Raw genomic sequence first — 11,422 nt, forward strand, 5'->3', positions numbered from 1 at the left:
TGAACGGCTTTCCTGCACACCCCCAAACAGGGATTGAGCCTGCAACCCAGGCATGTGCCCTTGACCAGAATCGAACCTGGGACCCTTCAGTCTACAGGCTGACCTCTTTTCACTGAGCCAAACCGGCTAGGGCAAGGAGCTAACTTTTTGCAAACATAGCAGTCTTTGTCCTTCTACCCGATATAAGCAGACTGAAGGGTAGGGCAAGGAGCTAACTTTTTGCAAACATAGCATCATATTAATATGCTGTTAATGTAAAAAACCATGGAAACCTGTAAATAATTTTTGTGAGTTTAGTTGAGCCAAACTGTCGACAAATGCTGGGAAGCAGAACCTCAACGAATTGAGATAATGCTCTGGAGAATGGCGGGTTACATCTATATTTGTACACTAGAGACCCGATGCATGAAATTTGTGAAAGGTAGAGTAGATTTTTGTGGATGACCTGCTGCTCTCGCACACTGCCGGGATTATTGGGATAAATGCTGATAAATGACTCACCTCTATTTCTGCTTAATTGGCTCAAATAATGACAGGCAGCAGGAACCATTGGTCATCCATTTCAAAACTACTCAAGGTTTTTAAAAAATATTGAGATTTTGGTTTTATATTGAGGTAGTAGAGAAACCACTGTCCACGTTTTGTATCGTGTCTCTCTTAAAAACAGTTAAAATACAATATTAATAGACTGTTGTTTCTCCTATGGAAACAGCCGATTTTACCATTATGCACGTTTATTCAAATTTTTTAATGGTGCCATTCAGATTTAGACATTTTCTTTTCTTAAATATATTTTTATTGATTTCAGAGAGGAAGGGAGAGGGAGAGAGAGATAGAAACATCAATGATGAGAGAGAATCATTGAACGGCTGCTTCCTGCACACCCCCAAACAGGTATTGAGCCTGCAACCCAGGCATGTGCCCTTGACCAGAATCGAACCTGGGACCCTTCAGTCTACAGCTTACTCCTTTTGCCTACTTCCCCATGCAGTCTTTGTCCTTCTACCCGATATAAGCAGACTGAAGGGTAGGGCAAGGAGCTAACTTTTTGCAAACATAGCATCATATTAATATGCTGTTAATGTAAAAAACCATGGAAACCTGTAAATAATTTTTGTGAGTTTATTTGAGCCAAACTGTTGACAAATGCTGGGAAGCAGAACCTCAATGAATTGAGATAATGCTCCGGAGAATGGCCAGTTGCATCCGTATTTATACTTTGCAATCAAAGGGAAGGGTTAGGTGAGTTACATGAAATCCATTGGTGATAGACTAGAGAGGCAGGAGAGAGCAAACTAGGGAAACCCCTGGGATTGGATCAAAAGTAAAATGATAGACATACTTAGGTGGGTGCAGGAACAAGTAACATGATGATGAAGGAATTTGTGGTATCTGTCCTGGGGCCCAGCATATTAGGTTGTGCTTCTGTTGTAATGTACCCCGCGAATCACAGAAGGACGCCTCAAGAAGTCGAATTAAAGAGTCACATGTATTGCAATCTGGGACTATGAGGGGTCATTCCCAAATCTCATAGTAACAAGATGGTGGAAAAACCAGGTTTATATAGGAAAAAATCACATAAAATAGATGAAACCCTTCCATAGTCTAGAGCAGGGGTCCTCAAATTACGGCCTGCAGGCCACATGCTTTCTAAGACCAGTATGAACATAACAAATGGGATTTTGCATTACAATCAATAGGGTATTTAATCGAATGGGATGATTTATATAAGTCAGAAAATCAAAATAACTTTTCTGTTGTTAAGCCAAACAGCAGGGTTAGAGTTAAACTACAGTTTCTACCTGAGATGGTTGCTACCATACTTCACTTAAAGGGGTCCAGAAAAAGGAAAGTTACAAGTTACCCAGACATTTCAAGGATATGTTGTTATAGATGCAAAAGGACAGATCGGCTCAGTTAAGGTGAAGGTTGACCTTGTCAGCGAAGATACCGGCCTAGGATGTAACTACCCACCATAACTGCTTTTAGTTAAAGTTTAATTTCAGACCATCCTTTGTGGTTACTTTAGGTCTCTGAGTTTACAAGACCGCCACGCAGACCTTCCCTGAGTTTATTAGGTTAGCATGTGGCCCCTTTCGTCCACAATGCCTAGATTATTTGAAAAGATCACAAAATTACCACTAGTCCACCTAAGTATAATTGTTGCTTTTGTTGAATTTTAAACTAGAGAATCATTAAAGAACAGAAACCAAGGGCCATGATCTAACGAGCACTGGTAATGAGGTTTCAGAATTGGCTCTGTCCAGGACTTTAGGCAAATGACTTGGTTTTCATTTGTTTTTGTTCCTTATTTATAACAGGAATAACGATACATTTCCAGCTTCCTCACAGGATTGACATGATGATGAGGTGATAGGTGGGAAAGAACTTAAATTTAAAAGTACTGTAAAGTATAGGTTAGTATTAGAAATAGTATTTAATGACCTACCAGTATACAGAAAATTCTTTAACAGTGATGGTATGGTATTGAGCCAATTAAGCAGAGACTGGACTGAATCATACATGAGCGTTTACTGCCGGCAGTATGGGAGAACAAGTAGGTCATCAACAAAAATCTGCTCTGCAAGCCCCCATAAGCCAGCTGTTTATATAGGGTGGGACAAGGATTACATGGGGAAGTAGGGGCCACAGGCAGGGGGAAGTAGGAGGCTAGGGTGGGATCCATTGTTTGGGCAACAAGGTTATTAATCTTCCCACGACAATAGGCCGTTACCAATGAGAATGGTTCCAAGGTTGACTCCCAGGCCCTGGGGGCATACAACTCCCAGCCAGGTCAGAATGCCCTTTCTTTAACCAACACAAGGCAATCATGGTTAACAGTAAGGTTACTATTTCCCATAACCATAGCTAGGTCCTAGTATTCTATTTTTGCCCCTAACAATTTGAGTTAGAACAAATTTATTAAAAGATAACTGCTTTCGATTAAATTAGCTTCATAAACTCACGGTAATGCCCAGAAGCCAGGGTGATCTAGAGAGGAAAGAAAGTGAAACCGGACAAGAAATGGGTCCGGACTGCCTGTCTCTACTTGAGCCAGTTAAGCAGAGCAGCGTTGAATCATATATGAGTGTTTATTCCAATACTGCTGGCAGCATGGGAGAGCAGCAGGTCATGCATGAAAATCTGCTCTGCCCTCTCCCTCCCCCCCATGAACCAGCTGCTTATATTGGGTAGAAGGACAAAGATTACATGGCAAAGTAGGTAAGAGGAATAAGAATGTATGCAAAAGGAATACGTGGGTATTACAGGCATGGGGAAGTAGGCAAAAGGAATCAGAATTGGTAAAATGGTTACCGATTACAGGCAATGCTGGAGGTTGCAAAGGCCATTGTTTCAGCAACAAGATTGTTAACCTTTCCATGAGGCCAGGAAGTTCTTAGATAAGGATAAGGAGAATTGACCGCATTGAAAGGTTAACTCCCAGGGCCCAGGGCATACAACTCCCAGCCAGATTAGAATGTGCTTTCTTTAATCAGAACAGAACGATCACAATTAAGGGAGCGTGATTAATATTTCTTATAACTATTCCTGGCCCTCACTATTCTGTTTCTGCCCCTAACAAAAAGCATTGGGTTTTGTGTCCGTGTGTTTGAATTGTCACTCCACCACTTACTGGGTGTGTACTTTCTTGATCCACTTACTCATTTGTAAAATGGGCATTTTAGTACCTGCTGAAGATTAAGTAAGACAATATATATAATGTACCTATCTCAGTGACTAGTATGTATTAGATGTTGAAATAAAGTTATTCACCAGTCTACCACTCCAAACATACTGGCATAACCAAAGTCTAATATTTGTTTTCCTTTTTGTCCCCTAGGGATCTCTTGAGGGACAAGACTGGAAATCAATATACTATTTTGCTTTTCTTGAAACCCTATACAGATTTGCGGTAGCATTTCCAGATTATGGATTCTTAGAAGTGTGTCAACATCTTATACTATTGTCCAAGAAAAGTAGTAAATGAACAGGAACATCATGAGTTAATTACAATGAATAATTAGTCTACATATTATTCAGATTTTTCTTAGTCCACACCACCCAGGTTTAGGGGGTCTGTTCCCTTCGAGCAGAATGAAAAACGGCTCTGTTGCTTAAGATTCCTAAATCAGAATTCAGCTAGGAGTCCTTTGGTTGATCCTGCTTAAAATGTGCAGTCTGCTGTCATAGGAGGAAAGTAGTTACCCTGGGTAGAGGCTCTTTTGAAAACAATTATTGCTTAAAAGGGAAAGGGGCATGGAGGAAAGTGGTTTTTAGTAATTTATTGATTTCTTTTCTCTTCTCTTTTGATAATATAAAGGAAATTAGAAGGTACTGTATGTGCGAGGTTTTTTTGGCTTGGTACAAGTATATGTTCCCTTAATCCGCACAATATATACCTGTAGGTTGGTGACATCCTGGTTTACAGAGGAGGAAATTGGGACTTAGAGAGGTGGAGGAACTTATCAGGTCACCTGGTAACAAGTGGCAGAGCTGAGATTTAATATTAACTATATTTGCTGTTTGTGTATGTGAGAGGAGTGGAGTTTCTGGTTGTTTTTTAAAGAATATATATCAAATGAAAAAAAGTTAGATATTTACATTTAAAAGTAAACCCTATGCATTTTAAATAGGGCCAACTACTATTTTTAAGATAACTGAGATTGGAACCCAGATTAATTTGGTCCAAAGTTTATGCTGGGCCTTGGGGAATGCAGAGATGAATAAAACATTATCCACCTGGTTGACCTTTCAGACCGATGGAGATGGTTGACATGTAAGCTCACATAGAACTCTGTTAAAATTTAGATGGCGTTCCAGGTGAGAGAATGCTTTAATGCCAAGGAAGTTTTTCAGAGGTGGCCTTTGAGTGAATCAGATTGGGAAGGATACATGAGCCTGTAGGATTGTAGCTGGTAGCAAACCTTGCGCAGAGGTGTCCCCAGGGAGTGAGAGAAGGTGTGATACTTTGGAGCTAAAACCAAGCTTTCAGTTTAGGATTTTTCTCTGTAGGGAATCAGTAGCTATTTTAAAGCAAAAAAGAACGGGAAGATGTAATAATAATAACAATGACAACAGTAATAGTTTAAAGGAGCATTCTGAAGGAGATGCTAAAGGAGATTGGTGTTACTGAGAACTCTAGGTGTTTTTTTCCTTCTTAAAATCAAGTAAAGAAGGGCACTCATTGACAGGTAATTTCTTAGTCTTAGTGGCTATTGACATGTAATTTCTTAGTCTAAGTGGCATTGTTAATTAGTTAACATAATTTTCCATATGTAAGAAGAATCTTTTAGTTTAAGGATATCTCCCATTAAATGCCACCTATTCAACTTTCATATAAAACTTGTAGGTCTAAAGAAACATCTTGATAATTAGCTTGAATATTTCAGGTAATTAGATGTAGGGACAAAGTAGTATTGTTTGGATGGGCAGGAATACTATTCAAATGATCTTGAAATAAAGGGTATTTCTTTAACATTTTTAAATTACATAGCAATACATGTTTATCAAAGTTAATTTAAGAAACAAAATAACGCAAAGAAAAAAAATACCTCTAATCAATAAGCAAAGATAAACTGTTGGGGTATATATAATATTACAATCACTAAATAAAGTTTTAATATTCAGATTCCAGAGTTCTAGTCAACCAGTGGATATATTTAATACCTTAAATTAAGGAAAATGATTTTCTGCCTTCACTTATTTTATTGACTGAATTACCACGCACAATTGAGAGTTTGGTTATTATTACAGTTACATTCTGATTTTCATTTAATAACTAAGGTGGCTGCTTTAACTGATTAAAATGATAACCTATTAAGTACTAGCAAATGGCATGCTTTCAGATGCTACTACCCCTCTCTTACCACCAATTTATTCTTAGGAATTGCAAAGGAAAAGGGAACTTAAAAACTGTTTGTTTTGCCTTTTTATTTTACAAATGAGGAAACTGTTCTTCTGAAATTTTGTGTCCGGTAACATATTCCTGTGAGTTTTCTTTTGTTTCTAAGGCTTTTCTTTTGTTAAGCTTGCACTTGATTGCAGTCCTCTCTCCTTCCGGTCAGACTCTGCTTTTCCATCTCTCAGCCAGTGGTACAAAGAAAAGGGAAAGTGAAGAGAGGAGGAAGCACGTGCCAGAGAAGTAGAAGGAGCCTGCGTATGTCTGGGTGTAGTCATATAACCAGCCTGGAAGGAAGGAATGGTTTCTGTTAGCCAAGCAAACCTACCCAATAGTCATTCTTAGCCATGAACTTCTCTCGAAGAAAAGAACCCTCATGTACTTAACCAGTCTGTATTGTGACCTGTGGGAAAGTTAGCCCAGCTCCGTACCTGTCTTATTTCTAGTGATGGAGTTACTTGCATCAGTTTAACTTGATTTAGGGACTCAACCCATGGAGACAGTCACTGCGGACCCAGAACTCATCTCCGATCTTAGAAGTTGGAGATAATTAGGAACACCTACCATTTCATTGTCTGATGAATCTTTTTAGAAGGCACCATTCTTACAAAGAAAACAATTGTAAATTCCTAATGTTTTCCAAAGAAAAATATTAAGAGAACTGACCCCCCACACACACACACACAAATGTTTGAGTATTTACTGTTCCCAGCAGTGTGCTAGGGGGTGAGGATACAATAATGACCCCAAAGAGACGGGGTCCTGGCCCTTGCAGACTGTACAGTTTAGTGGGGGGTTAGGTGTTAACCACATAAATTGCAAGTGATAAGGGCTATGAAGGGAAGGTTCAGGACACCCTGAGCATATGAAAAGGAACTGACTATTTGGTCAAGTGAGTTAAATGATGGCTGAAATTCTCCCTGACAGGCTCTTTCAAAGCATGAATGGGGACGGGTCCTCGAAATCCTTAGACTAATGGCACATACTAGAACTTAAGTGAAACCCCTTTAAAAACAGAACAGTTTTGACCTCACAGACTCCCTAAAAAGGTCTCAGGACCTGTGGGGAGTCCACTGACCACACTTGACAGCCCCTTTTCTAGAGATTGTATGCATTTTATGTTTTTAAATGCACACTTACATTATGGCTTTTATATTTAAAATCCAAAAGAACTTAGAGAGTTAAAGCTGTTATTCTGATTATCTATTTAAAAAATGTTGGTGCTGTACGCTGGCACAGTTCTGGGTACTGGGGATATACCCATGAACAGAATAGATGGAAGTCTGCCCTCATGGGATGTACGTTGTGTCTTTTGATTTTTGTTTATATCTTGGAACATGATTTCTCAGTGGAAGTGTAGAGTATACCCTGTCCTCTTTGTTCTCTTATTTGGCTCTGAAACAGACTTTAAAAATGTTTTTAGTTATTTTTCATTCGCGTTATGTTTCTTGTTCGTAATGTAATGAGTGGATGGAATGTTTTATCGCCTCTTAAATTCAGCTAACTTTAAGTTGCTTTTTACCTATTGACTCCTTGTTTGATCAGTGACCACAAATGCTTTTTGGAGTTAAGCAAAAGAGTGGGTGAAACCTACTAGGACAAGTCCTTGTTGATTGTGACTGACCTTTATATACCTGAAAAATAGGTGACCAATCTCTCAACTTCTAGAAATTTCCAGGAAGGAGGGAGTGTGAAAAGCAACCACACTCCCTTTTATCCCTTGTCATTGTTGCCTTAGTCCCAACAGTACAGCAAATTTACCAATATATTTCAATTGAACAAAAACTTTGCCCGGATTCTTGAAAGAACAAAATGTAGCCTGTGAAGTATGATACAGCAGTATTAGAAATAATACTATGGGAAAGACTAGAAATTCTTGGGTATGGAGATAAACAGTGTTGCTAAAGGTCAGGAGAGCACAGCTAAAAGTAGTGAAAATGAGTTGTTTTTTAAGAAATCCCAGAGGACCTAAAACATTTTCAGAGAAAATGTTTATAAGCCTTTAATTTCACCCACAGACACACAATGAAAGTCAGAATGTTGCTTTAGAAACATTAAAGATTAATGAAATAATTTGTCTTAAATCTGTTTTTTCTCTTTATACTTGATAATTGAGATGTTAGTATATATGTTTTTTTATCTTATCTCTATGACCCAATTGCCATTCAGTAGGATTATAATGTGCAGTGAGTATTTACTTTTAGGAGTCTATTTATAATAGCAAATATGAGGTGAAATGTAGGATGCATTATTGATTAATTATCTATGAAATTAGATAATAATTAGATTAATTATCTATGAAATGTAGGGTGCATTATTGATTAATTATCTATTGATTAATTATCTATTAGTTGTCATAATCAGCTTAGTTTTAAGTGGCTGCTAGGTAAGTTAAATTCAGAACTTGGTCCCCCCCCCACTCTATTTGGTTGGAATAATTAGCCTTTCCCCACCACTGAAAAATAAAAACGCTGTATAATTGGTCAGATTTTATCAAATCTCTGTACTTTTTAAAGAATAGTATGAAAAAGCTGTATAACGGTGCACTTTTAACCCTACCACTTTAATACTTCTAAGTATATATTTTTAAAAGAAATTATTGTTGGTAGTTCAAAAGCCACTCTGTTTTAAATGGAAACACACACATAGTTGACATTCAAAAGTCTGGGTTCATTTGTGGCCGTAGCAGAGAAAGTCGTGATTGGGTACCATCCACAATTCAGGGAAGTGTGTATGTCTGTGTGTCCCCTCCGTGTGTGTAACCACCCCTGAGGCACGCCAGCAACTTCCCACGCTGCAGTCCCCTGTGAGCACATCCTGGGTGTCTCCAGATGCCTGAGACGCACGTTAGTCGCCCATTGGTTCCCCGCAAGGGTACTTCATCCTGGTTGGTGCCCAGTTGATTCTCAGGCACAAAAACTTGTTCTCCAATCACTTCATCTATAGCTCTGTAACCCATGTTTGGGGCAGGAATGTCTAATAATGTTTCTTATGATCATTTAAAGCAACTCAGAAGACAGGGCACAGCTTCCTTCATTAGCTTGTAAACCAGTTTCTTACAGTGAACACAAAGGGGATTAGAATAATATGTCAAGTTTGATTTGTAATCTAGGATTTTAAATTCATTTAATAAAATGTCAGCATTTTAAAACTATCTAACATAATGTTATGGGTTAAGCCATGCATGTTTAAAGATGAGTTCAACAACCTGTATTAAAAGTATTCAGACCTTAATATCTTAGAACTTGATTGAGCTCAGTTATGACTCTTTTATTAGGATTAGTACTATTAGGTTTACTGTTGGTCACCTTGTGAAAACTTGAAATATACCCAGAAAGTCCTTAATTCCAAAGTTCCTTGATGTTAGTTCAAATTAGTGGCTGAGAATTCTGTAAGAGACTAATGGTGGTGAACCAGAACTTGCAGCTGATGGGCTGCAGCACAGGGGCCAGCTTCCAAGGGTCCAAGACCGGGATCTCATCCCCAGGCCACCGGGAGCTGCTGGCTGGCGGTTAGCAGCCTTGTTGTTTTACTCTGGGTGTATGCCGTATTTTCTATCAGTGCCATGATGGGAAAATACATAGATATTTTCAGTAATCTTGGGAAATGTGGCTTAGCAAATTTCAACCTCAGTGTCTTTTAAGAGCAGAATTCTCCAAACGCCTTATGATGGAAACTTGCAGTAAGATTTATTGGGTGAGCTTTGGACATTGGCTCTGTGCTGTGGGTTTTACTAAAATGATTGTGGTCTGTGTTAGGATTTTGAAGCTTAAATCCTTGGCCTTGCAAAGGAATATGTTTGCAAGGGAAGGACTAACCCCCCTTCTTTTTAAACCACACTAAAGAGCTATTTGGATTTTTTTTTAATATATTTTTGTAGGGAGTCATCAATCCTGGAAATACTGAATCAAAATAAAATTGCATGGGCATTGTTGTGGGGGAATCACTGGATAAAGAGATAATTTACATGGTTTTTCTTTGCCTCTTGAGGTTATAATACATCCCTCAGGGTTTAGAGGACAGAGAACCTTGCTCTGCTCTCTCACTTGCCCCCACTTCCTCTCATTCTCCAGGGACTTAGAGCAGACCAAAAGGTTGAGTTGTTTTGTTTGTTTGTTTTTCAAATACAGTTTCAGGCCATGGAGAAATTCCCAACCGATAGGCCAAGATGACTGATGTGTGTGGAGCATGTGGTTGGTAACAGGTGGAGTGAGGACTGGGCGTAATATTTGTTTAATATTGTATCCGAAGTGAGGAAGGAAGAGACATAATTAGAACATGACCTATTATTTCATGAGGAGGTGAACTTATCTGTGTTAGTGGGACAGAGGCAAACTTGGATGAATTTTCATCTAGCCACTGTCTTTTCTTATAAAACACAGATGAAGAGTTAGTGCAATTTCACTCCATGGTATTTTTGATGAGCTGTGAAGTAAGCAAATAATAGTACAAGAGAGGGGTATTTCTTTTTTCTTTCTCTTTTCCCCCCCACTTTTAATTTCTTTATTGATTAAAGTATTACATATGTGTCCTTATCTCCCCATTACCCCCACCCACCCACACACACACACACACACACACACACTCATGCCCTCACCCCCCTGTTATCTGTGTCCATTGGTTTAGGTTTATATGCGGAGAGATGTATTTCTCCTTTAGGAACTTGTTAACTTGAACTTGTGCTGGCGTACAATCGACTTATAATTATTTGGTCTTAGAAATAGCTTTCCTCGAGTTTGTTGATAAAAACAACAAACACTTTTGTGAAGTACCCTCTGGGTTGAGTGAAGCTCTAGTGTAATTTACAGCCATTCTTTTTATACCACAGCTTAGAAAGTCTTCATTTAAAGGTAAGAAAGTGGAGACATACATGGCTTACCTAAATTTTCTGTTAATGAAGTGGAAGAAGAATGCACATTCTATTCTCAGTGTTCGAGGTTCCAGGTTGCTGGTTTTAGTATTGAGTCCTGTCCGTGTATGTGCCATTACTCAGTGAGCGATGGGGGAGCATTAAGAAAAGATTGTCTTCTCTGTATCCCACGGAACAACTAGCAGAGAGCTGTGCTAATAAGGGGCTTAGTAATTATTGAATGAATACTGAGCTATCAAATAATTGTTTCTGGTATTTTAAAGGAGTTTTCAGAAGATAATTGGGATTGATATAAATATATATTAGCATAGTATGTACACTCATCAGTTGGGAATGGGGGGGTATATGGAAGAGAGGGAAACTATATTCAGTTCTGTTTTATAGTAAGCCGGTATGGGCCCTTGGTTTTATTTTTATGTGAAACTGAGCCTTTAACATTTTGAGCTCACACATCAAATGCCTTTGGATAGAAGATTAGGAATTTCACATAAGCAGCTTACATTTGACTTGTATGTTGGAGAATATGATTATATACTTGCTTTTTTTTGCCCAAGGCACTATTTTTGTATTTATATTGCTGTCTGAAGATCTACTTTTGTTAACAGGGTCTACTAGAAATATAATGTTTCAAAATAGCAGTGCTTTTCATTTCC

The 11,422-nt window shown here is 38.5% G+C and overlaps 2 protein-coding genes across 4 annotated transcripts in view; one reads left to right on the plus strand and one right to left on the minus strand.

Annotated features, from left to right (window-relative positions):
- Positions 1-11,422, plus strand: part of RBM15 (RNA binding motif protein 15) — a 31,163-nt gene that overhangs the window by 18,327 nt on the left and 1,414 nt on the right. The gene's annotated exons all lie outside the window — the stretch shown is intronic.
- Positions 5,701-11,422, minus strand: part of SLC16A4 (solute carrier family 16 member 4) — a 22,689-nt gene continuing 16,967 nt past the window's right edge. Inside the window, exon 8 of the mRNA XM_015563424.1 lies at positions 5,701-6,186. Within this exon, the coding sequence (XP_015418910.1) occupies positions 6,062-6,186 (125 nt within the window). The 3' untranslated portion in view covers positions 5,701-6,061. The remainder of the gene's footprint in view (positions 6,187-11,422) is intronic.

This window comes from Myotis davidii, unplaced genomic scaffold (assembly GCF_000327345.1).
Source record: "Myotis davidii unplaced genomic scaffold, ASM32734v1 scaffold217, whole genome shotgun sequence".
Lineage (NCBI taxonomy): Eukaryota > Metazoa > Chordata > Mammalia > Chiroptera > Vespertilionidae > Myotis > Myotis davidii.